The following is a 27,529-nucleotide window of genomic DNA, read 5'->3' on the forward strand; positions in this document are numbered from 1 at the left end:
AAAATAATAATAATTTCGATCATCGTTTACGTGATCGATCATCGCTGTCGCGGTCGAGTACTTGAGTACTCGATCACTATTGTAATTTCTTCATCAAATGTAGTACCATCTCACACAATCCTACTGTAATAGTAGGACAGGGATCCACTTTAGCTATGACCCTAATAAAACACACCTGAGCATGCTCATAAATGTCTTCAGGATCATTAGAAATCACCGGTGGGTGAATTTGATTTGCAGTCCCTCCCTATAGGAGAAATTCTGCTTTATTTAGTTTTTTTTTATTTGTGGCGAGCCAGATAATGTGGCTCAGGACTGGATCGTTCAGTCTGAAAACGTAAGAGCCAGTCCTTGTTTAGTACCACTTTTCGCTTTTATTCACCTTACTTTGCAGCATTACACAGTTTTGTGCGAATGTGTGCAACTTTTAGGTAAATAACTAGAAGAATACCAAAATGCAGTAAACCGTACAAACCAGTATGTTTATACAGTAATTACATTAGCATTTATGCATTCAGCATACACTTTTATCCGAAGCGACTTACAGTGCATTCAGACTGTACATTATTATTTATTTATTAGTGACTACAACAATAAATGATAATAATGTAACAGATACCATTTGCAGTATAACTAGCGTATCTGGTGTCCACTGCTATGGATAACCGAAAGCAAATATAACCGGAGGACTTGACCATTGAAGAAACAGCAGCCGAGCCGGATTTACATTGCAAAAAGGGTTAATAACGCAGCCATGATTTGACCTGTTATCAAACACCATGTAAAGTGTTCAGTGTAATTATATTATATTCAGTATAAAAACCTTAAATAATATAAAACATCAAACACATTGACCGAACATCACAATTATTCAATATGGAATAATAGGTGCTGTCCAGTCGTTATATAGTTATGTTACAATGTGCAAAACAGCAGCATCCAATACATATTGTGATGTGCCCTGAAACACTGTAACATTGTGCGCTGACTGAACGCTGTATGACTTTCAGTCAGATCTGTTGGCTGTGGAAGCGAATCTGCACAGATCCAGAACCACAGACAGGGTTTTTTGTTTTTTTGGGGAGGGGGGGCTGATATTCTTAAGACCGAAGGAGGAAACCTGCATGGGAAGAGAGCACAGATATTACTTATGTTACTTTTAAAACATTAGTAAAGCTCTCGATGCCGTGTGTTTTACTTGCTCCGTGTCTTGTGTCATCAGTTCCCGTCAGTTCAGTTTTTCAGCTGTAGATGATATTGAAAGATCAGTCACAGTTTAGCATCAGTTTGCTGTTCAGCTCATGATGAATAAACCTCAGTAGTGTACGTGGATTTAAACAGCGTTTCTCTCACCTCTGACTTTCACCATGATCAAGATCTTTCCATCAGGGTCCAGAACTTCGTATGATCCTTTGTCTCTGAATGTAAACTCATTAATGATCAGGTTTCCTTCTCTGAAGTTGATCCGTTCGCTCTGAACTCCATCAGTTCTGCTCCAGATCTTCTTCCAACCTGTGCTTCTTCTGCTCTGATGCTGCACTTTATCAGCGTTTGACACCAGAACATCCAACTCCAGCTCCTCGCCCATTTTCACAGAAACCTCACCTGTAGACATGAATCATAATTACAATCAATCGAAGCCATGAGCAAATATTTAGGACTTGAGGAACTAATATAATCATAAATAAAATCAGCGATAGGAAACCCATATCCATTCAGGGTCTCTTAGATGCAACATCAACACAGTTACTAAAAGAAAACCAGACTAGATGCTGATAAATTGACCAGTTTTGACCGTACCATCGACACGAAGCTGGTACATCCTGATGTGTGGCTCCAGCTCTGTCTGATGATAGACACTCAAAGTGTATTTCCCGGCGTCCCTGAAGCTCAGATCCTTGATGAAGACGTCACAGGCTCCTATCTTACAGACTCTACAGCTGCACTCTTCAGTCTGACAGACGCCGATGCTTTCTGACCCACCGATTAAACTCATATCAGCAATCTCACTGCCTTCGTACTCACATGGCAGGGTGACGTTGCCTCCTTTTTGCCCATCTATAGGGGATACTATAGGGGAGGTTTCTGCAAAAAAACAGAGTATAATATGCATTCTGTGCTGAAGAGAACATGTGGTCTTTCTCTCTATTGTCTGTAATCGTCATCACGAAATGCAGAGGTATTTTAGTCAACTGGATTAAATTATATATACAAATAAAGGCATTCGGGAGTGCCCTGTTTTGACATTACAGATGTTGATGACAGTAGAATAAAGCTGTAGAAGATGTACAAGTTCAGTTCAGTGAATGAATAAAGAGTGTGGGATGACAACATGCTAAAGAATGTCAAACAAAGACTGAGTGACGAAACGGATAAATAACTCTGACACTGAATACCATAGAATGATTAGAATATGCAAACAAAAATGGTTGTATACTGACCGCAGTTTTTGTAAAGGCTCCAAAGGAGCAGTAAACAGAAGCCGTTGAAACTGTGGAGAACACAAGAGCTGCTTCATTTGACAGATACAGGTTAATGCTTTCATGAGACTAATATCTTTCACTTTATCTGAATGTTTGACACATGTTGATCCTGTATGATAGTTGTTTCCATCTAAAAGACTGTGTTACGCTGACGTGTTCGTGCTTACAGGAGCTTGAGATCACATTGTGGGTGGATTCATTGAGCACTAATCACATCATTGTGACTTGTTTGTTATATTTGCATGCTAAAAGAGTTACGTTTAACATGAACAACTGCTGTGCTGGATATAGCCTGGCTATTGATATTGAATGAAGAGGATAAATGATTAAATGTAAATGTAAAATAATTAATAAATAAGAAGAAAATAAATTAATTCTAGGACTGCTACAACGTTTACATTGTCAACATATGTTCTCTTCAGCATAATAACTTCTATAAACTCTTTTACATGTCCAACATAACACTCAAACGTCACGTAAACTAGTTTGACTAAAGACCCATCAACAAATCATAGAAGACATCGAATTAAATCAGTGTGTTCACAGTGAATTAAGATTCATTTTTCTCATCAGGATACAATTCAGTTCAAATCAATCTATTCATCTCTGTGGAAATGTTTTTTTTTTTTTTTTAAAATAGACCAACAAGGATTAAAATGACCCTTTAAAGCAAATTATTATTTAATAACCACATGAAAATAATTTTTTAAAACTCCCAGAAATTACCTTTTATGATTCATCCCAGCTTTTTACTTTTTGTCAAATGGGGAGCTTCTGTTGATCAAACCGGTCTTTTTCTGCGTGTTAACTTTAAGACAACAAGATGACCCACTTTAACATAAACCAACAATATATTTTACCGTGCACTAATAAACACCATCATAATTGCAATAATAAATAAATTAAGCATAAAATCTACACAAAGACTACATCTAAACAAGTTTCCAAAGAAACAAAATGGGTATAGAACCCCAAAACAACTTTATATTTAAGCTTTATATTTATACTAAGATGTTTATAGCCTATTAAGAAGCATGAACACTTACATGGTCGTGTGTCTTGTCTTCATGTGACAACTGACGTAAGGCCACAGCATATATAGTGAGAGTAAGTACACATTTAAGTAGAAACAAAACTAAAAACACACACAGACACAAAGGGGAGTGTGTTGAGAGTCTGGGAGTATTTGATCATTTTAGTCCTCTATTGGAAGTTTATTCAAAGCAGACTGAGCTCTGAGAAGATTAACGTAATATTGTATGATACTTATTTATTTAATAATCCACAAATTAATGTAATGATTAACTTATGAAACACTCTGACTTTTATTTTGAAGGAAACACCTGTTTCCACGACAGCGTCACGTGACTGATGTGAAACTCAGCAGGCTCTGTTTGTTTGGATTCGTGTTCATGGAGACAAGGAAAATGAAACTGATGATACGATGGATATATTGTTATTGAAACGATACACTGTGGATTTAAATGTTCTATTTAGTAGAACTGAGGGGAATAGTATTATAATGTCTTGAATGTCTGATAAATGGCAACAGCACTGAGATATAAACGACACGGGTCGACATCTTTATAATATTAAGGTAAAAGTTGTGTTGGCACAATCATTTTTACCGAAAAAATACAGGATTGATGGAAATAATATAATTAATTTCCTTGTTTATCACTTCAGTCTGGTGTGTGGCGATAATGCGCCTTTAAAATCAGCCACCAATCAAATCTAAAGAAGAAAACTTCTATATCGACTTATATAAAATAATATAACGTTAGTCTTTTTGATTTTTTTTTTATTCGGTTTGTTTTCATTTCTAGTTTGTTTATGCTTTCATTGGTTTTTAGGGTTTATTTTTGCCCAAAAAGCAAAATCTTGATTCATAAACGTATTCCAGTCGGTGATGCACCAGTCAGTGAACAAACACCAAAGAAGAAGAAGAAGAAGAAGAAGAAGAAGAAGAAGAAGAAGAAGACGAAGAAGAAGAAGAAGAAGAAGAACCGCAGCAGGCGCGTGCGTCACAGAGCAGAGATACACTGAAACGCGAAGTCTTCCTCTTTCATTTCAGAGCAGTAAAAAACATTGAAGAATAGACTCTATATCAGTACAAGTGTTGCTGCACACTTGATTTACTGCATAAAACCATATGTGCAACATAATATGATGGGGAAATTATAACATATTTTATAATGAACTTTGACACTGAATTTTATTTTCAAACAGTGCTTGCTTCCGGGAAAAAAAGCCTTACCTCAACACAGAGGCTGCAGTAATGCGCTATGACATATTTCATTATTTTAAATTTTTGTTAAATTAATTAAATCAGACAATATTTCCACTTAATACTCGTAATAATATGAATAATGTATCATGAATGAGTAATGAGTAATGAATAATATATCATTCTGTACATAGGTCAAAAGTTTACATCCCCTTTGCAGAACCTGCAAAATGTTAATTAACCAAAATAAGAGGGATCATACAAAATGGATGTTATTGTTAATTTAGTACTGACCTCAATATGATATTTCATATAAAATATGTTTACATGTAGTCAGTCCACATGAGAAAATGATTAATAATTGACAGTAAAGAAATATATCTTTCAACAAATGACTTAGATCACTTTTTATTATAGCAGATAGAAAGAGATTTAACCTGATTGCAATGGTAGAATAAATGAAGAAAGGTCTCTTCCTCAAATCTACAGAATACACATAAATTAGAGAAATAAACAAAATTATAAATAAACATTATTGTGGTATCTGTTGCTAGATTTAGCATCTTTTTCTTTCAGATAGCACTTAGCAACAAATTCATTTCAAAATCACGTCTAAATTAAACAAAAAAGAAGAAATTAAAGGCATCTAGCAGTACACACATCACATGAACTACGTTGCTAGATGCAACTGTGCAATAATAATTGTTCATTTATGATAACACCTTGTAATTACTTTATACCAGTATTTTTTTTATCAATTTTAAAATCTAAGTAAACTGCTAAACTTCTGCCAGGACATTATCCCTTAAGTTGTACATTGTGGCCTATTTTACAGACTCTTCTTAGAGTGTAGCATACTAACTACACTTCTTAAAAATATAATTGTGCAGAATGTGTAGTTAATTACAAAAACACAAAAAAATGTAATTGTTCAAAAATGTGTAAACATACCCCGCTCTTGTGCTCCAGGGTCAATATATAGAGAGCCAAAAAAAGCCAGTATGAGCAAACATATTAATATCATTACACCAGCTGGACTCATGTTAAAAATGTGTCTGCTTGTATATTTAGACATGATACACATTTTTAAAATATTTTCAGATATATTCAAAATCCATTTGGTAGTATTTAAAACGCACACTCGAAATGTGAAATTGAAATGAGCAGTAGGTGGAGATATTTAATCAACTGATTGAGTCAGGAATGATAAGAGGATCCTCTGCAGATCTGTTGGCACTGAAGGTACACTAGTAAAGGTCTCTACATCGTTTTGCATTGGGACCTTGGTAGGAACTGTTCCTCGTTCCTGTTCCGACATTTACGTTTCATGATGATAGTAAATGCAATCAGTCCCACCACATCACATTTACCACAATCAAAGTCCAAACCCAGGCAGCTGAAAGTGGGAAGAGAGTATGAAGTGTGGAATGGACTGGAATGAAGTGTGGATCAGGATAGAGCTTGTAGGACAAAATAACTGTTGTATTTCATACAATGAAGCAGTATTGACCCATGGAAAGGTAATGGATTTCAAGATATGGGTGTGTTGATTAAATTGATGTACGGTTTGATTAGCATTCTGAATCCAATTCAGACATAGCTTTTTTTTTTTTTTCTCAGATTTTCGTCCAAATATTAGTTTATTTTGTTATAAAATTTGCATTCAAGTGCCGTTAAAAAAGACTGCTTGAAGATAGAATAAAATGTTATTTTTGTATGTTCAGATATTCATACTACAAATTATTTTGGGGGCCATGACATTTTCATTAAAATTATCATAAATATTGGTGCTGTTTTACTAAACTAGTAGTTTACTGAGAGTATACTACAAAATATACTTTCATAGCCTAAAAATGTGCTACAAGTATTTAACTAGTATAAGTTAAATCAGTATACCTGCATACCTGTAAGTTCATTTCTAGTATAACTGCAGTACACACTAAGAACAGATGTAAACTAGTTGTGTTCTCGGTTTACTACTGTTACACTTAAAGTACTTAATGAATAGTGTTGTCCACTTTGTTTCCAACTCCACTGTTGCTGAACTGTAAAGTGAAAATATTGTGTGATTTATTTGTATTCAGTTTTCAGTTAAATATATTTTACAATATCAAAGTTATTGTGAAACATTGTGAACATACCTAGTTGATTGTAAAGCCATTGCTGCCAGCCATTTGATTGTTAGCCTTTATCCTGTACTGTGTTGATCTAAAGGCAAACTAGGATCTAATTGAACATTACAAGTGTGTATTTATACATGGTGCCAGGTATGACGGTGAAACAATATCGTTTTATCAATGTTGATTCAGCGTTAATCCAAGGTCTGCAGAACGACCGTAATTCACCCGTGATTAAGGTAAGATGGTGAAACAGTGTCGGGATTTCAATCCCCAAACTGACTCAAATGATACGAAACAGTTTTGAACTCCCGAACTGACTCAAATGATTCGCGATCCCCAAACTGACTCAAATGATTCGCGAACCCGCTTTGAACTCACGAACTGACTCAAATGATTCGCGATCCCGCTCCGAACTCCCAAACTGACTCAAATGATTCGCGATCCCCCAAACTAACTCAAATGATTTGCGAACCCGCTCCGAACTCCCGAACTGACTCAAATGATTCGTGATCCCGTATCGAGCTCCCAAACTGACTCAAATGATTCGCGATCCCCAAACTGACTCAAATGATTCGCGATCCCGCTACGAACTCCCGAACTGATTCAAATGATTCGCGATCCCCAAACTGACTCAATTGATTCGCGAACCCGCTTTGAACACACGAACTGACTCAAATGATTCGCGATCCCGCTCCGAACTCCCAAACTGACTCAAATGATTCGCGATCCGCCAAACTGACTCAAATTATTCGCGAAGCCGCTACGAACTCCCGAACTGATTCAAATGATTTGCGATCCCCAAACTGACTCAAATGATTCGCGATCCCGCTACGAACTCCCGAACTGATTCAAATGATTCGCGATCCCCAATCTGACTCAAATGATTCGCGAACCCGCTATGAACTCCCGAACTGTTACGTTGGATATTCACAATAACAGACCAGGACTCCACCTGATGCACCGTATAACTCCTTTACTCAGGAACTTACATCATAACAGTGTGTCCCAACTTATCTCCGCCAGAACAACAACAGTTCCTTTAAACATAGTTCCCATTACAGAACACCTCCCCCTTTTAAGAAAGGAAAGACAATTTTCCCATTGTAACATATCAGATATCTCTTTCCAGAACTTTTAAGCAATCAGTTAGAAGTTACATCTGTTTATAAACAAACTGTGAACATTTTACTCTCATTTTTTTCCTTATGAACAAACAGTGAACGTTTTACTCTCTTCTTTTTTTTTTCTCACAAGTTCAAACGTTCAGGAGCCCGTGAAACTCGGCCAGAACTGGTCACGTAAGATGCTCTACTCAACTCAGTGTCCCTGGACACATTCTCTCCCTTAGTAGTGTGCATAGAACTGTCAATGTCACTATGTTCAAGGGCTGTGTCAGTCTTTGCCACGGGTTCTTGAAGACACGGCGAAAGAACTGGCCGCATGTGAGTGCGGTTTCTCCTGATCAGACCTCCCTCAGTGTGCACCAAGTAAGACCTAGGCGTTTCTGCCTGGCGTATGACAGTCCCTTGTGATTTCTCTTTCTGCAGCCACACGCTCTGTCCAGGCTGCAACGTTGGTAAGGGACGTGTCTTGTAACGCATATTGTACCTGCGTCGCTGTCTCTCTTTTGCCCACTTATCAGATTCTCTGAATCTCTTAATGTTTGGCCATCGTGGGGTCAGAAGAGTTGGAAGCTGTGGTATGGTAGTACGCAGTTGTCTCCCCATTAGCAGTTGTGCTGGAGAGTATCCGTTCTCCAGAGGGGTAGAGCGATATATCAGCAAAGCTTTTGTTTTCTCATCTCCCCCTTTCCAAAGTCCTTTTACTGTAGCTACTGCGCGCTCTGCCTCCCCGTTTGCTTGCGGGTATCCCGGGCTGCTGGTAATGTGTGTAAACCCGTATGCACTGGCAAAGTTCTTAAAGAGTGCACAGCTGTATTGAGGTCCATTATCAGACATAACAGTCTCTGGAATGCCATGGCGGCTAAACACATCCCTTAAAGCAGCAATGACAGTGCTGGCCGTGGCTACATTGAGACGCGCTACTTCAATGTAACGTGAAAAGTAGTCTACCACCAGGAGGTATGTATTTTTCTCCCAGAAAAATAAGTCTGTGCCCACCCGCTGCCAAGGTCTCTCCGGCACAGAAGAGGTTAACAGAGGCTCTCTATGCTCAGCCCTGTGCTGTGAGCATGTGCTGCAGTTTTCCACGAGCTGATTGATGTGCACAGACAGACCCGGCCACCAGATGGCTTGGCGAGCTCTAGCTCGACACTTGACTATACCCTGGTGACCCTCGTGTATACTGTGGAGGATTTCTTGCCTCATGCTGCGAGGAATCACGATTCTTTGTCCCCGTAAGAGCAGCTCTCCTGCTACGGTAAGATTTTCTCTTTCAGGCCAGTATGGTCCCAGCTCAGGTGGAAGAACATGTTTCTCCGGCCACCCAGTCTCACAGTATTGGATGAGTTTAGCGCAGATGGGATCGTCTTTCTGGTTCTTGATTATCGTCCTCAACCTAGTCTCCGTAGCTGGGAGGGTTTGTATTACCGAATCCACAAACACCTTAACATCACTCTCATTCTCCTTCTCTACCTCTGTGAATGTGTGTTTCACTGGAGCTCTTGATAATGTGTCAGCGGTTATCAATTGCTTTCCTGGCACATGGACTATATCAAAAGTGAACTTCATCAACCTCAAACGGAACCGCAGTATTCGTGGTGGGAGTTCCTCTAGCGCTTTGGTGCTTAGCAGCGAGACCAATGGTTTGTGATCTGTCTCCAGTCGAAACCTCAGGCCCAGGAGGTAAGATGACAGTCGTTCACATGCCCACGTAGCTGCTAAGGCCTCCTTTTCAATCTGGGCATAATGTTTTTCCGCCTCAGAGAGGCTCCGTGAGATGAATACAACCGGTTTCCATGTTCCATCTGCCTGTTTTTGATTCAGTACGCCCCCCAAACCAAAGGAAGAGGCGTCAGCAGAAACACATGTCTCTAATTTTGGGGAGTATGATGCCAACACCTGCTGAGAACTCAGTTCTGACTTTAATTTTCCAAAAGCCTCCCGTTGTGGTGATCCCCAGCACCATTCATTTTTCTCACTGAGCAACTCTTTGAGGGGGCGGGTGTAAGATGCAAGATGGGGTAAAAACTTACCCAGATAATTAGCCATCCCCATCACTCTCCTTACTCCATCCACTCCCGTTGGTTCCGGCATCTCCAAGATCGCCCTGACTTTGTCTGGATCTGGTGCCACACCATCCGCTCCGATTCTGTGCCCCAGAAACATCATTTTGTCCACTGCAAACACACATTTCTCGTTAAGCGTCAAGCCTTCATCTCTCAGTCTCTTAAGGACCCGATGCAGTCGCTCATTGTGTTGCTGCATGTCCCCACCATAAACTAATATGTCGTCAGCATGACACACAACTCCTTCACAATCTTCCAGCATTTGCGACATACGACGCTGAAAATGCTCTGGGGCCGACGAGATCCCAAATGGTAGACGGTTGAATGCATATCTGCCAAATGGGGTGATAAATGTGGTTAAAAGTGAACTTTCGTTGGACAATGGAATTTGCCAAAAGCCGGACGTAGCGTCCAGCTTTGTGAATACTTTGGCCCCAGCAAGCATTGCGAGTGTCTGGTCAACAGCAGGGAGAATATGACGTTCTCTCCGCACCCATTTATTTAGGTGTGTCAAGTCAACACACAGTCGTATTTTCCCTTGGGCCTTGGGCACAACCACCATGCCCGCACACCATGGAGTGGGCTGAGACACTTTCGAAATCACCCCCATATCCTCCATGCGTTTTAATTCTGCTTGCACTTTATCTCTCATTGGCAGGGGCACACGGCGTGGAGAAGACAGAGCATATGGGACAGCAGCTGGCTCCAACTCAATTTTGTATGGCTCCTTTAATTTGCCTAAGCCAGAGAACACTGAAGGGTATTCGGCTATAATGTCCTCCTTTCGCTCTTGTACTGTGTGGAGTCGCTGTATTAGAGTGAGGGCTTCAATTGCAGGGAGCCCTAATAAGGGCTTGGACAGTCCCGCGACTACATAAACATCCTGTTCTGTCGTTTTCTCTTTTATGCTTAATCGCCCTTTGAACCGTCCCTTCACATCCAGCCTTTGATTTCCTGGCCCGAACAGCACTTTCCCTGGTGGATGTAAAACTCCATACTTCTCTGTGGAGAACCTGCTGCTTGGAATTGCTGTAACTGCTGCCCCTGTGTCTAGTTTGAAAACCGTGTTTTCCCCATTCAGTACAATCAATTCATTCCATCCATCAGTGTCTTGTTTATACACCTCACCCAGGAAAGCAAAATCCCCCTCCTCCTTACACTCTGACTGCCCTTCTGTTATGTCATGAACTCCTCCAGCTGACTTACATTTTTTTGCAAAATGTCCCTTGCGGTGGCATCTCCTGCAGTTTGCATCTCTAGCTGGGCAGTCTTTCCAGAGATGATTTTTAATGTTTCCACATCTACCACATCCACGCGAGTTTTCTACTTTCATTTTAGGTGACTTTTGTGATCTCCTTTCCTTTTTGTGTATATATTCAACGTGTCCAATCGGTTGCTCTGCCCCGCGGAGTATTGGCTGTTGTTTTTTCACAGCCGCACTTTGTCTCACTCTCGTTATCGCTTTCTCTAGCGTCAAATCCGCGTCCAACTGCAAGCTTTCTGACAGTTTGGCATCACGTATGCCGACCACGATACGGTCCCTTATCAGATCTTCTTTTAGAGCGCCGAAATCACATTGCTCCGCGAGTGAATGAACAGCTGTTATAAACGACTCAACGCTCTCTCCCGGCTCTTGATTTCGCTTGTTGAATCGCGCGCGTTCAAAGATAACATTCCTCTTGCTAACGCAGTGCTTGTTAAAAGCCTCCGTAACGGCAGCATATGATCTCTTCTGAGCATCAGTCAATGGTAACACATACAGTATATCTTCGGCATCATCTCCCGCCGCATACATGAAAGTGTTCACCTGATATTCCTCTGTCTGTTTATCCAAACCGGATGCGATTCTGTAGCGCTCGAAACGCTTCATCCATCGTGGCCATTCGCTTGTATTAGTAAAGTCGAACTTTCCAGGCATTGTTAGCTGTGAGGCTAACATTGGTGGGGCTGGCGCTTCTCCGTCCATTTTCCCCTTATCTCCGGTATTTTTTCTCTTTTTTTAGGTTCGGTTTGTTTCTGACACCATGTTACGTTGGATATTCACAATAACAGACCAGGACTCCACCTGATGCACCGTATAACTCCTTTACTCAGGAACTTACATCATAACAGTGTGTCCCAACTTATCTCCGCCAGAACAACAACAGTTCCTTTAAACATAGTTCCCATTACAGAACACGAACTGACTCAAATGATTAGATCCCACTCCGAACTCCGGATCTGATTCAAATGATTCGCGATCCCCAAACTGACTCAAATGATTCGCGATCCCGCTCCGAACTCTCAAACTGACTCAAATTATCCGCAGTTTCAATACTGAAAAAATAAATCTTTTGATTCTGTTTATTGTCTGTAATCAAGGTCACCATAAAATATTCTACTAGAGTTATTTTAGTCAACTGGATTAAAAATATATAAATGAAGGCAACAAGTAACCAATGATTGCATGACAATGTTTATTAATCAGTTAAAGAAGGAACTTCATTTGATAAACCAGCGATGCCATGTGTATTATTTATGTAATATGATTGGAGATTTCCATAAATGATACTGACAAATCCAGCAGCAGCAAATTTAACCAGAAGAGAAACCAGAAACCATTATGAGACATACAGACTACTATAAATAGTTACACAAACTCTCAACATTCACTTTCATTTTATTTGAAGATCTGTATATTATATATATCCAGTAGGAAACATAAAACTTTATCGTTTTATCTTTGTTTCTCTCATCATTGTCAATTACAATGCAAAAAAGAACAAGGCAGATATAAAGCATATTTTTTGTCAAAATATAAAAATTAAGAATAAGAATGACAACAAAAATATAAAGCATACATATCTGAAAAATAAATACGAATTAAAAAACCTATTAAATAATAATTGGGCAGTTACATAAATATTACATTTGTATTTAACAATTTCTATTGCTTTTCTAAGTTTCTTGTTTTGAGTTCTGAAGTTTAAAGGGTTTTAAAGTACATTGTGTGATCAGTATCTATTACTAATTGTAAATGTGTACTGCTTTTGTTTTAAATAGATGATAACTAGTGTAATCAACTATTATTGATTACATTCATAACAGCATCAAAGAAACTTACAAGAGGGGACAGGGGATAACTTACAAAACATTTCCAAAAGAGAAGGTTTGAAAAATGTTAAACTTTTCGCTTTCTTATTTCTTACATCTTTTAAGGTCTCAATCAATGTGATGCTTAAGTTCGTATTTAATGTTAGTTTTATTATTAGTCTGTGTTTGTTTGTGTACGTATTCACCTTCAAATTAAACACCAAATTTTTCTTCAAATCCTATTTTTACGCAACCAAATTATATCCTTACCTTAATTTTGTAAAAATCATCACATTTAAAAGAACCAAAGACTTAAACTACTTCAGTCTGTGTGCATTGAATTTATTTAATACACAAGTTTCACAATTTGAGTTGAATTACTGAAATTACTGAAACTTTTCCACGACATTCAAATTTACTGAGATTCACCTGTACTTTAGCCACAGGGGGGAGGCGGAGCGGTGTTTCTGGTATCAGTGAGCACGGAGTGGAGCGGAGCGGCAAATGGTGAACCCAGAGCATAGCAGAGTGGAGCGGAGTGATTATTAAATGCTCTGAGCGTGGAGGGGAAATTGTTTCCGCCTTACTCCACTCACATACTCTGTTGAAAATTATCACTTTCCACTCAGCTATTGGCGTTGGCATGAATTGAACTCCTGATGGAGTGGTGGTGGAGTGAATTCCTGGCTCCAGTCAAAATCACACCGTTTCCACTCCGCTCACATACTCTGGTGAAATAACTGTTATTCCACCATTTTTAAGTTCGCTGAAGTTGTGTTCCCACATCGTTAGCAAGTTTGGATTGCTAAATTTTGAATGTCTGACTGTCAACTGTTGAATGAATGAGTGTCATGTCCCGGCCTCATGGGGCGTAGGGCACTTGTGGATAGAGCATGTGGCCTATAGCACTTTAGTAAAAGCCACAACGCCAGGGCCCAAACCGTCTATCTGCTGAAGGTGAACTAAAAACAACTGACAGCAGCTCTCAGTTATATGTGTCAGGTCCCCGCTATAATAGCAGCAACATTCACAAATGCTTACTGAACAAGCGGGAACCCAGTGTGCCTGTAGCTTTCTCTATTTCAGTTTTATCACGTGATAGAAAGTCTAAGGCCTTCTCAAGCCGAAGGGCAAACTCATATAATCTGCAGCCTATTATGCCTCAAACTAAGGTTGGTGTAAAGACACAAAGCACTGCCATCAAGTTAGCATCTTTAAACATTTGCTCACTAAAAAATAAATCATTTCTAATCAATGACTTTATAACCACAAACAATCTGGATTTTATGTTTCTAAATGAAACATGGCTTGAAGACAGCTGCAGTGCAACAATCCTTAATGAAGCAGCCCCTCCTAACTTCACTTACATGAGTGTTTGCAGGACTGTTAGGAGAGGTGGGGTGTAGCTGCTCTATTTAAAGATGTCTATCAATGCAAGCAAGTGTCATTTGGTCAGTACTTGTCTTTCGAATATCTAGGGATTGTGCTGAAAGGTGCTCCACGCATTCTGTTTATTATTATTTACAGGCCTCCAAAATACTCTCCTGCCTTTGTTGAAGAGGTTACAGAAATGTTATCAATAATTTCCTCAGAGTTTGACAGTTTTGCAATTGCAGGGGATTTTAATATTCACATAGATAATGCAGAAAACAAAACTACAAAAGAAAAGATAACGGTTCTAAACACTTTTGACCTGATTCAGCATGTGCATGGTCCCACACACAAAGGTGGACACACTCTGGATCTAATCATCAGTAGGAGTTTAAACATTTCATCCATTGTTATCAAGGACGTAGCACTATCCGATCACTTCTGTATTTTCTTTGATAAACTGATCTCTGCTACCACTGAATCTAGATCTGTCTCTGTCAGAAGGAGATGCATAAACGAGAACACAAGTGCACTATTTATGGAGGCTATATCTTTAACACCAAGCATTTCTGCAGACTCTGTTGATATTCTCCTTGATTCCTTCAACTCAAAAGTTAAGAATGTTATTGATGATATTGCACCAATAATAGTCAGTAAGAAATCAAACAGACAGAAATCAGTTTGGAGAAGATCAACAGCAGTTCAGACTATGAAAAGACAATGCAGAAAAGCAGAGAGGATGTGGAGGAAGACGAAACTTGAAATTCACTATAGCATCTATAAAGACATCCTTCACGCTTTTAATGTGAAACTAGCCACAGCTAGACAGAATTTCTTCTCAAACCTTATAAACAGTAACTTAAAGGTACCATCTGTAATGTTTGGCAAAAAAAAATCAAGTCATACTCCACAATCCATACCAGATGGGGGCAGTATGCCTCAATAAAGTGAATTGGTCTACTCTAGAGTAACAAACGAGAAACGGCATAGTCTCTATGCTCCGCCCCTACTTTCACAACAACACTACAGCCATAGCCGAAGCCTAACTGTGCGTTCACACCGCCGGCGTCTAGAGCGTCAAAAATCGCTCTTGCCACTCTGCTCACGACGCTGCAGAAAGATTTGTGTACGCTCAGACGCTCTAACATAGATCGAATGCTTATTTTGTATTTAAAGCGGCCGCAAAGCAAACAAGCTTGTTGATCTCGTGCAGACTAACCACAAGGAGTTATCAGTTAACCTCATTAAATATTGTTGTGGACGAAATATTAGGATCCTTTACTTAAAATGAACAATCTCAGACACCTTGGTCCACGTATCACTTTTAATTAATTTTTTTATGTCCCTGTAGGCAAACAGGGACACATCATAGATTAATACAAACGCTAAACAGCAATAATCAACCGGTCCTTTATTCTGCTTGAGAACTAATGTGCCAACTCTCAAGCGTGAGACACACGCAATTGACTCTTTTCACACGCTTTCACGCCACACATCAATTTTTTCACGCACAGAAAAACCACGAAGCAAAGAGGACACGGAGACCAACAGACTAGACAGAGCAGGTTAGTTATGATATAATAAAATGAGTAACGTTAAGTTATAGCTAGCTAATTATCAAACGCAGCTACGGTCAGCCATCGCTAACATTAGCACGTTTATCGAACAGCCTTCGATACATTTCTATGTTATAACTTCCCGAAAACAAATACACAAACACATAAAACAAACTTCTAGCGAAATACTAACAGCATCTAACTTACCAATGCAAAATAAATGTTGCAAGTTTGGAGTCGAACCTCATTTCTTTCAGGTCCATCAGTTGTCTCCAGCGATTAAAAGCAGTGCCGATGTTTACTCTGGTTCGGCTCCTTTTCTTATCGGATTTGATTTGTGATTCCGAGCGCGGTGGTGGTCTCTTGCCAAGGGCTTCAGTCATCCTTTCTCTCTCTTCCTGAAATGAACTAGTGGGCTGTACTTTCTACATGATTGACATCAGGTTCAGGTACGCCAACAAGCCGTTCGAGTTATTCGTGTTTTGCAGGTTGGCTGGTGGTTATGTTGCCCGCAAATCGCCTCCCATGGCCGAAACTGGTATTACGACACCTGTCGGGCCGGGGCTAGTAATGCTAATGCTAATTAAGGTTGATATCTCTGCAGCACTATAACTTGACATTTTTTTTAATGACATCATCGCCCTCATTTCTTCTCATTCTTTTGATGCGTGTAGGTCATGTTATGGATATGCTTACCTCAATTTTTGCATATGGCACCTTTAAACAACACTCATACTCTTTTTGCCAGTGTTGAGAGACTGACAAACCCCCCTAGTCAGATTCCCAGTGATATGCAATGAGTTTGCTTCCTTCTTTTCTGAGAAGATCATAAATATCAGGAAGGCGATTAGCACATCCTCAAGTAATGCAGAGGTCAGACAGATTCGGCCAAAATATCAAAAAGATACTATGTCTATTTTTGAACCAATTGATAGCAAAATTCTGAAAAAAACCATCTAAAACCATGGTTAATTTTCGTAAGGGAAAAACATCATATCTACACGTCTTTTATCATTCATCCAAGTAATAAAAAAGATGACACACTAACATTTTCATACTCATGTAAGCATGTACATAACCAAACTGAGCACACAACTTCATGGTAAACAATGCGTTAGCATTAACATTATAGTGCTAGCGTGACATACTGATAAGACGCTCGGGAGAAAACAGACACATAACTTCATAATCATACTTACAGGTTGTGATTCGGAGATGCTTGTTGATCCAAATAAAGTTGGTAATGAACCATCTTTTATGGCCAAACGCTTTGAAAATCCCACCTTGAACTCACCGAGATTAGAAAAGCAGTCATCAGTGCAATGTTGTGAACACAACAAAATAGTGCAGGCAAGGCAGGCAATTGCGGCCCTCGGCATCTGAATCTGCATCCCCCATAGGGCCCCCTTCCTCAAATCTTACCCTGGAGGTCCAATGCACTGCAGAGTTTAGCTCCAACCCTGGTCAAAGTCACCTGCCTGTGATTTTCTAATGATCCCAAAGACATAGATTGGCATTGATTAGCATGCTCAGGTGTGTTTGATTAGGGTTAGATCTAAACTCTGCTGGAAAGTGGATCTTGAGGTCCAGATTTGAGGATCCCTGCCCTAGGGGGACCCCTCTCGCATCACGCTGGATGTACTTGTTTTTTTTCTCGAGATGCGTAAGCTGGCGGTTTCAAACTGGCACAGCGTTTACTCGTGCATTTGCTAATGTAAACATGAAGAAGACATCTGACGGCCAGAACCCTTTTTGTGGTATTACTGCATCACCAGAGTATGGAAGCCCGTTTCCGCCACTGTTGTGAAAAATATGATTCTGTAAGTCATAATAATGAGAAACCTTCTCATATTTATGACTTAGTATCTCGTTATGAGAAAATTTCTCAATAATAATGTAATAGTAATAATGACTCAATCCACAAAAAAACTTGGTGCATGCACAACACAAGAGTGATGGCACGCTAGCGACATCTGTTAGTCAAAGCCATGCAAGAACACCCGCAAACATTGCTTGTACTGTAATCTAAAAGAGAATCTGAATTCTCTTAGAAGAGCCTCATCTTTTATTTTTCAGGGGCCCACAATTCACCTTGGTTCACCTCTGGGCAAGGGAGAGGATGAGCAAGAGGAAAGAGCACCACTTTATCAAGAGAGAGACACGTAGTGATATATAATCATAACCATAGTCAGCTATGAGATCATCATATGAGTGATCATAGTTATTGGTGATTCTATTGTATGGAATGTGAATATAGAGACACCAGCCACCATAGTCAAATGTTTACCGGGAGCCAGAGCGCCTGACATCTTGGCAAATTTAAAAGTGCTGGCTAATGCTAAACGTAAATACAGTAAGATTGTTATTCATGCCGGCGCTAATGATGTTCGACTTCGCCAGTCGGAGATCACTAAAAATAACTTTAAAGAGGTGTGTGAACTTGCAAGCACGATGTCAGACACTGTAATATTCTCTGGCCCCTCCCTGCTTACCGTGGTGACGAGATGCATAGCAGATTGTCATCACTCAATGGCTGGATGTCTAAGTGGTGCCCACAGAATAACAGGTTTCATAGACAATTGGACAAGCTTTTGGGGCAGACCTGACCTGTTTAAAAGAGATGGTCTTCATCCCTCCTGGGGTGGTGCTGCTCTTCTGTCTAGAAATATGGCACATAGTCTTAGTGTTTATATTTGACTAACTGGGGCCCAGGTCAGGAAGCAGACAGACTGGCTAAACCGACCGTCTGCTAGCTGCCTCCCGTCACAGAGGTCAGTTAATTCTCAGCACATAGAGACTCTTTCACCTAGATATCACACTATAGAGACTGTGTCTGTTCCCCGAACTAGAAAATACAAAAAACGTCCAAACCAAGTTAAGGTTAACAATTTAACTGAGGTTCAACAAATAAAAAACAAATGCAATATGGATAAACAAATGATAAAGATTGGCTTATTGAATATCAGATCCATTTCTACGAAAACACTTTTTGTAAATAATATGATAACTGATCATAATATAGATGTGCTCTGCTTGACAGGAACCTGGCTAAAACCTGATGATTACATTATTTTAAATGAGTCCACCCCCCAAGATTATTGTTATAAACACGAGCCGCGTCTAAAAGGCAAAGGGGGAGGAGTTGCTTCAATTTATAATAACGTTTTCAGGATTTCTCAGAGGGCAGGCTTCAAGTATAACTCGTTTGAAGTAATGGTGCTTCATATAACATTATCCAGAGAAACCAATGTTAATGATAAATCCCCTGTTATGTTTGTACTGGCTACTGTATACAGGCCACCAGGGCACCATACAGACTTAATTAAAGAGTTTGGTGATTTTACATCCGAGTTAGTTCTGGCTGCAGATAAAGTCTTAATAGTTGGTGATTTTAATATCCATGTCGATAATGAAAAAGATGTATTGGGATCAGCATTTATAGACATTCTGAACTCTATTGGTGTTAGACAACACGTTTCAGGACCTACTCATTGTCGAAATCATACTCTAGATTTAATACTGTCACATGGAATTGATGTTGATAGTGTTGAAATTATGCAGCCAAGTGATGATATCTCAGATCATTATTTAGTTCTGTGTAAACTTCATATAGCCAAAATTGTAAATTCTACTTCTTGTTACAAGTATCGAAGAACCATCACTTCTACCACAAAAGACTGCTTTTTAAGTTATCTTCCTGATGTATCCAAATTCCTTAGCATATCCAAAACCTCAGAACAACTTGATGATGTAACAGAAACTATGGACTCTCTCTTTTCTAGCACTTTAAATACAGTTGCTCCTTTACGCTTAAGAAAGGTTAAGGAAAACAGTTTGACACCATGGTATAATGAGCATACTCGCACCCTAAAGAGAGCAGCCCGAAAAATGGAGCGCAGCTGGAGGAAAACAAAACTAGAGGTATTTCGTATTGCTTGGCGGGAAAGTAGCATATCCTACAGAAAAGCATTAAAAACTGCTAGATCTGATTACTTTTCTTCTCTTTTAGAAGAAAACAAACATAACCCCAGGTATTTATTCAATACAGTGGCTAATTTAACGAAAAATAAAGCCTCAACAAGTGTTGACATTTCCCAACACCACAGCAGTAATGACTTTATGAACTACTTTACTTCTAAAATCGATACTATTAGAGATAAAATTGCAACCATTCAGCCGTCAGCTACAGTTTCGCATCAGACAGTGCACTATAGACCCCCTGAGGAACAGTTCCACTCATTCTCTACTATAGGAGAGGAAGAATTGTATAAACTTGTTAAATCATCTAAACTTACAACATGTATGTTAGACCCTATACCATCTAAGCTCTTAAAAGTGGTGCTTCCAGAAGTCATAGGTCCTCTTCTGACTATTATTAATTCCTCATTGTCATTAGGATATGTCCCCAAAACCTTCAAACTGGCTGTTATTAAGCCTCTCATAAAAAAGCCACAACTTGACCCCAGAGAACTAGTTAATTATAGACCAATCTCAAATCTCCCTTTTCTGTCCAAGATACTAGAAAAGGTGGTATCCTCACAATTATATTCCTTCTTAGAGAAAAATGGTATATGTGAGGATTTCCAGTCAGGATTTAGACCGTATCATAGTACTGAAACTGCTCTCCTTAGAGTTACAAATGATCTGCTCTTATCATCTGATCGTGGGTGTATCTCTCTATTAGTTCTATTGGATCTTAGTGCTGCGTTTGACACAATTGACCACAACATTCTTTTGCATAGACTTGAACACTTTGTTGGCATCAGTGGAAGTGCATTAGCATGGTTTAAATCGTACTTATATGACCGCCATCAGTTCGTAGCAGTGAATGAAGATGTATCATATCGATCACAAGTGCAGTATGGAGTACCTCAAGGCTCAGTTCTAGGGCCGCTACTCTTCACGCTTTATATGTTACCCTTGGGAGATATCATCAGGAAACATGGTGTTAGCTTTCACTGTTATGCTGATGATACTCAGCTCTATATTTCCTCGCAGCCCGGTGAAACACACCAATTTGAAAAACTAATGGAATGCATAGTCGATATAAAAAATTGGATGACGATTAATTTCTTACTGCTAAATTCAGAAAAAACAGAGGTGTTAATCATAGGGCCTAAAAACTCTACTTGTAATAACCTAGAACACTGTCTAAGACTTGATGGTTGCTCTGTCAATTCTTCGTCATCAGTTAGGAACCTAGGTGTGCTACTTGATCGCAATCTTTCCTTAGAAAGCCACGTTTCTAGCATTTGTAAAACTGCATTTTTCCATCTTAAAAATATATCTAAATTACGGCCTATGCTCTCAATGTCAAATGCAGAAATGTTAATCCATGCATTTATGACTTCAAGGTTAGACTATTGTAATGCTTTATTGGGTGGTTGTTCTGCACGCTTGGTAAACAAACTACAGCTAGTCCAAAATGCAGCAGCAAGAGTTCTTACTAGAACCAGGAAGTATGACCATATTAGCCCGGTCCTGTCCACACTGCACTGGCTCCCTATCAAACATCGTATAGATTTTAAAATATTGCTTATTACTTATAAAGCCCTGAATGGTTTAGCACCTCAGTATTTGAATGAGCTCCTTTTACATTATACTCCTCTACGCCCGCTACGTTCTCAAAACTCAGGCAATTTGATAATACCTAGAATATCAAAATCAACTGCGGGCGGCAGATCCTTTTCCTATTTGGTGCCTAAACTCTGGAATAACCTACCTAACATTGTTCGGGAGGCAGACACACTCTTGCAGTTTAAATCTAGATTAAAGACCCATCTCTTTAACCTGGCATACACATAACATACTAATATGCTTTTAATATCCAAATCCGTTAAAGGATTTTTAGGCTGCATTAATTAGGTAAACTGGAACCGGAACACTTCACATAACACCGTACTTTCTACATCATTAGAAGAATGGCATCTACGCTAATATTTGTCTGTTTCTCTCTTGTTCCGAGGTCACCGTGGCCACGAGATCCAGTCTGTGTCCAGATCAGAGGGTCACTGCAGTCACCCGGATCCAGTACGTATCCAGACCAGATGGTGGATCAGCACCTAGAAAGGACCTCTACTGCCCTGAAAGACAGCGGAGACCAGGACAACTAGAGCCCCAGATACAGATCCCCTGTAAAGACCTTGTCTCAGAGGACCACCAGGACAAGACCAAAGGAAACAGATGATTCTTCTGCACAATCTGACTTTGCTGCAGCCTGGAATTGAACTACTGGTTTCGTCTGGTCAGAGGAGAACTGGCCCCCCAACTGAGCCTGGTTTCTCCCAAGGTTTTTTTCTCCATTCTGTCACCGATGGAGTTTCGGTTCCTTGCCGCTGTCGCCTCTGGCTTGCTTAGTTGGGGTCACTTCATCTACAGCAATATCATTGACTTGATTGCAAATTAAAACAGACACTATTTCAACTGAACAGAGATGACATCACTGAATTCAATGATGAACTGCCTTTAACTATCATTTTGCATTATTGAGACACTGTTTTCCAAATGAATGTTGTTCAGTGCTTTGGCGCAATGTATTTTGTTTAAGGCACTATATAAATAAAGGTGATTGATTGATTGATTGAAATGTTCCCAGAGTCATAGTAAGGACATCAGTAAAACAGTCCATGTGGCATCAATGCTTCAGCCACACTATTACAAAGGTACAAGAATACATTTTGTGCAAAGAAAACAAAAATAACGACTTTATTCAAAAATTCTTCTCCAAATCACATATGCCGCCATTATGGACAGTAACAAGAGGCATGAACATTGCTTTCCTCTGCGTGTAATCAAGGCTCAGTGCATGCGTGTTGTAGGTCAGCAGCACCATGCGCATGAATTAATTACGTGCTGTTGCTTAATGGTGGAAGATGCGATTTGGAAAATAATTGTTGAATAAAGTCGCTGTTTTGGTTTTGTTTGCACAAAAAAGTATTTTTGTTTACTTTGTAAAATTATGGTTGAACCACTGGTGTCACATGGACTGTTTTACTGATGTCCTTACTATGTTTTTGGGTCTGGGAACATTCCAGTTCTGTTGCTTACCGTACAGGGTCCAGATGTGTGTTTCATTTTCCACTGTAATGTTTGTGAGAATCCCATCTTGACTGCTTGCCAGGATTTCCCATAAGAAGATGAATGGCTGACTTTTTTTCATGTAATTTTAGGAAAAAAAAAAACAAAGGCTAAATTTTGTTGTTTTCATCTTCAGACTAATGAAATTGAAGTATCCAAATGAGGACCCTAGCAGTATGGAGTATATGGTGAGTTCAAGGTTAATAAATTATTTGTTAAAGTTAATACACAATAATTTGAGTTCTCCATCCTTTTAAATACTTCTAGGATACAGAGGTTGCCAGCAGTCAGGAGGTGATCCAGAAGACTCGTGGGAATCTATTTGAAGCTGCATCATTGAAGACAGTCCAGCAGAAGTTGGAGTTTTAAAGGATACAGTTCTTCAGGACCTATAGCAGTTTACAGTCTGTAAAACCATGTTGCTGGGACTGATTTATGGACTGAACTTGAGCAACCCTCCTGAACTCAGGTACACATTTGGAATACTGAAGAAGTTATTTCTGGAGCCAGTTCCTGTTCCTGGAATAAGGTTTGATTGGTTACCCATGAATGCCAATTAGAATTTTATTTGCTATTTTGTGTAATTTTGTAATGTGGTTTAAACTGTATTTTACTGTGTGTGATTATGTATTGCTTGTTTAACAAATACACTTTGATCATTTGTGACATCTTGTCTTTTGTCTCATTACAAGACAAATCACACAAAAATGCTTTGTTGAAGGGAGTAACTTTAAATAGAAAATATTGTGTTAAAGTAACTAGAACTAATTGTGTGGAACCACTGTCCATAATTGAAATGAGTAGTTTGAAACAAACCTCCTTATGTTGATAGAGTGAAACAAATTTGGCTAGATTGTAATAAACCAAAACATGTTGAGTTAACTTAACTGGTTTAAGTTGAAGCAAAGTGAATAAATTGAGTTGGTTGGACATTACTATTTCACATAGATTCTACCTCATTCAGTTGTGCTGTCACAACACAAGGAGTTTGCATAGATTCAAAAAATTCCATTAATGTTATCAAAACACAATTTGGTTGTGTGGAACCACTGTCCATATTTGACTTGAGTAAGTTTAAAGAGTAATTTTTTTTGAGTGTGTGTTTGTCTTCAAAAATCTAGGGGTTCTTAATTTAAACACATTTCTCTAACTTATGCAGCTATGTAAACCTGGGTTCTCCACTAGCATTCAAAGAAAATAAACTTTTGGTGCTTTCATCAAAGTTTGGCAGAGCTGCAAAAACTGATGTCACTGATGCCAGACATTATATATATATTTTAAAAAAAATTAAACAGTTACAGAGGCATGTACAGCAGTTAGGTGAGACCGCACCTTCTCGACTGGATGAAAGTGTAGAGGATTTTGAAGCTAAGGCATGTCATGTTCATTGCATAACATGTTTGTAAGTACATATCCATAACCTATATTTAAAAATATGTACGAAATTAATGAAATCATTTTTTTTTTTTTTACATTTGTTTAGTTTATATCATGCATTAATTCAAGATATTTTGCAAGTAATATACATAATATAAGAACATATCATTTAAAATGTGCACACAATGTTTTTATATTTAATTTATATATTGCATATACATTAATCAAAATTATATTTTATATATATAGAGATATTTCATTTTAAATGTAAAATATATACTAAGACTATATAAAAACATATATAAGGGACATATATATGTCACATATATGTAAGCAATATGCTATGCATATATGTTTAGTTTGTATATCGAACATATATACAAAGAAATATATGTCATGTATATTGAAAATTATATATGTGACATATATAAAAAAACACTACATACATAAAATATATGGGCTAGTTTTATATGTCAATATATGAAATTGTTCCATTTTCTAATAGGTTTTATATATGGGCAGATATATATGTACATATATGTTTTCCCTTTCTATGTGGATATATTTCATATGTGTACATATATTACATTTCCGTATGGGCGAAGGAGGAAACCTGCATGGGAAGAGAGCACAGATATTACTTATGTTACTTTTAAAACATTAGTAAAGCTCTCAATGCCTTGTGTTTTACTTACTCCGTGGTCTTGTGTCATCAGTTCCCGTCGGTTCAGTTTTTCAGCTGTAGATGATATTGAAAGATCAGTCACGGTTTAGCATCAGTTTGCTGTTCAGCTCATGATGAATAAATTCCTCTCACCTCTGACTTTCACCATGATCAAGATGTTTCCATCAGGGTCCAGAACTACATATGATCCTACGTCTCTGAATGTAAACTCATTAATGATCAGGTTTCCTTCTCTGATGTTGATCCGTTCGCTCTGAACTCCTTCAGTTCTGCTCCAGATCTGCTTCCAACCTGTGCTTCTTCTGCTCTGATGCTGCACTTTATCAGCGTTTGACACCAGAACATCCAACTCCAGCTCCTCGCCCATTTTCACAGAAACCTCACCTGTAGACATGAATCATAATTACAATCAATCGAAGCCATGAGCAAATATTTAGGACTTGAGGAACTAATATAATCATAAATAAAATCAGCGATAGGAAACCCATATCCATTCAGGGTCTCTTAGATGCAACATCAACACAGTTACTAAAAGAAAACCAGACTAGATGCTGATAAATTGACCAGTTTTGACCGTACCATCGACACGAAGCTGGTACGTCCTGATGTGTGGCTCCAGCTCTGTCTGATGATAGACACTCAAAGTGTATTTCCCGGCGTCCCTGAAGCTCAGATCCTTGATGAAGACGTCACAGGCTCCTATCTTACAGACTCTACAGCTGCACTCTTCAGTCTGACAGACGCCGATGCTTTCTGACCCACCGATTAAACTCATATCAGCAATCTCACTGCCTTCATACTGACATGGCAGGGTGACGTTGCCTCCTTTTTGCCCATCTATAGGGGATACTATAGGGGAGGTTTCTGCGAAAAAACAGTATAATATGCATTCAGTGCTGAAGAGAACATGTGGTCTTTCTCTCTATTGTCTGTAATCGTCATCACGAAATGCAGAGGTATTTTAGTCAACTGGATTAAATTATATATACAAATAAAGGCATTCGGGAGTGCCCTGTTTTGACATTACAGATGTTGATGACAGTAGAATAAAGCTGTAGAAGATGTACAAGTTCAGTTCAGTGAATGAATAAAGAGTGTGGGATGACAACATGCTAAAGAATGTCAAACAAACACTTAGTGACGAAACTGAGAAATAACTCTGACACTGAATACCAAGAATGATTAGAATATGCAAACAAAAATGGTTGTATACTGACCGCAGTTTTTGTAAAGGCTCCAAAGGAGCAGAAAACAGAAGCCGTTGAACCTGTGGAGATCACAAGAGCTGCTTCATTTGACAGATACAGGTTAATGCTTTCATGAGACTAATATCTTTCACTTTATCTGAATGTTTGACACATGTTGATCCTGTATGATAGCTGTTTCCATCTAAAAGACTGTGTTACGCTGACGTGTTCGTGCTTACAGGAGCTTGAGATCACATTGTGGGTGGATTCATTGAGCACTAATCACATCATTGTGATTGTTTGTTATATTTGCATGCTAAAAGAGTTACGTTTAACATGAACAACTGCTGTGCTGGATATAGCCTGGCTATTGATATGAAATGTAAATGTAAAATAATTAATAAATAAGAAGAAAATAAATTCATTCTATGACTGGTACAACATTTACACAGTCAACATATGTTCTCTTCAGCATAATAACCACAAAAATCATAACTTGTATAAACTCTTTTACATGTCCTACACAACTTTCAAATGTCATGTAAACTAGTTTGACTAGAGACCGATCAACAAATCACAGAAGACATCGAATTAAATCAGTGTGTTCACAGTGAATTAAGATTCATTTTTCTCATCAGGATACAATTCAGTTCAAATCAATCTATTCATCTCTGTGGAAATGTTTTTTTTTTTTTTTTAAATAGACCAACAAGGATTAAAATGACCCTTTAAAGCAAATTATTATTTAATAACCCCATGAAAATAATTTTTAAAACTCCCAGAAATTACCTTTTATGATTCATCCCAGCTTTTTACTTTTTGTCAAATGGGGAGCTTCTGTTGATAAAACCGGTCTTTTTCTGCGTGTTAACTTTAAGACAACAAGATGACCCACTTTAACATAAACCAACAATATATTTTACAGTGCACTAATAAACACCATCATAATTGCAATAATAAATAAATTAAGCATCAAATCTACACAAAGACTACATCTAAACAAGTTTCCAAAGAAACAAAATTGGTATAGAACCCCAAAACAACTTTATATTTAAGCTTTATATTTATACTAAGATGTTTATAGCCTATTAAGAAGCATGAACACTTACATGGTCGTGTGTCTTGTCTTCATGTGACAACTGACGTAAGGCCACAGCATATATAGTGAGAGTAAGTACACATTTAAG

At 38.7% G+C, this 27,529-nt stretch overlaps 1 protein-coding gene across 6 annotated transcripts; it reads right to left on the reverse strand.

The window, feature by feature from the left end:
- Window positions 1-365: 365 nt before the first annotated feature.
- On the reverse strand, window positions 366-27,519 carry LOC127978685 (uncharacterized). 6 transcript variants are annotated; one of them, XM_052583552.1, is made up of 7 exons: window positions 3,530-3,588; window positions 3,210-3,291; window positions 2,442-2,491; window positions 1,801-2,085; window positions 1,354-1,605; window positions 1,203-1,245; window positions 366-1,120 (listed from the first exon to the last, which is right to left on the reverse strand). In XM_052583552.1, the coding sequence occupies exons 2-6, from the start codon at window positions 3,221-3,223 to the stop codon at window positions 1,229-1,231; spliced, it is 618 nt and encodes a 205-aa protein (XP_052439512.1). In that variant the 5' UTR covers window positions 3,224-3,291; window positions 3,530-3,588; the 3' UTR covers window positions 366-1,120; window positions 1,203-1,228. The 6 variants fall into 6 exon arrangements, with proteins under 6 accessions (XP_052439512.1, XP_052439510.1, XP_052439511.1 ...); XM_052583550.1 differs by having other exon boundaries at window positions 1,199-1,245; XM_052583551.1 differs by lacking the exon at window positions 3,530-3,588 and adding an exon at window positions 27,452-27,514 and having other exon boundaries at window positions 366-1,245.
- Between the last annotated feature and the right edge of the window lie 10 nt (window positions 27,520-27,529).

This window comes from Carassius gibelio, chromosome B19 (assembly GCF_023724105.1).
Source record: "Carassius gibelio isolate Cgi1373 ecotype wild population from Czech Republic chromosome B19, carGib1.2-hapl.c, whole genome shotgun sequence".
Lineage (NCBI taxonomy): Eukaryota > Metazoa > Chordata > Actinopteri > Cypriniformes > Cyprinidae > Carassius > Carassius gibelio.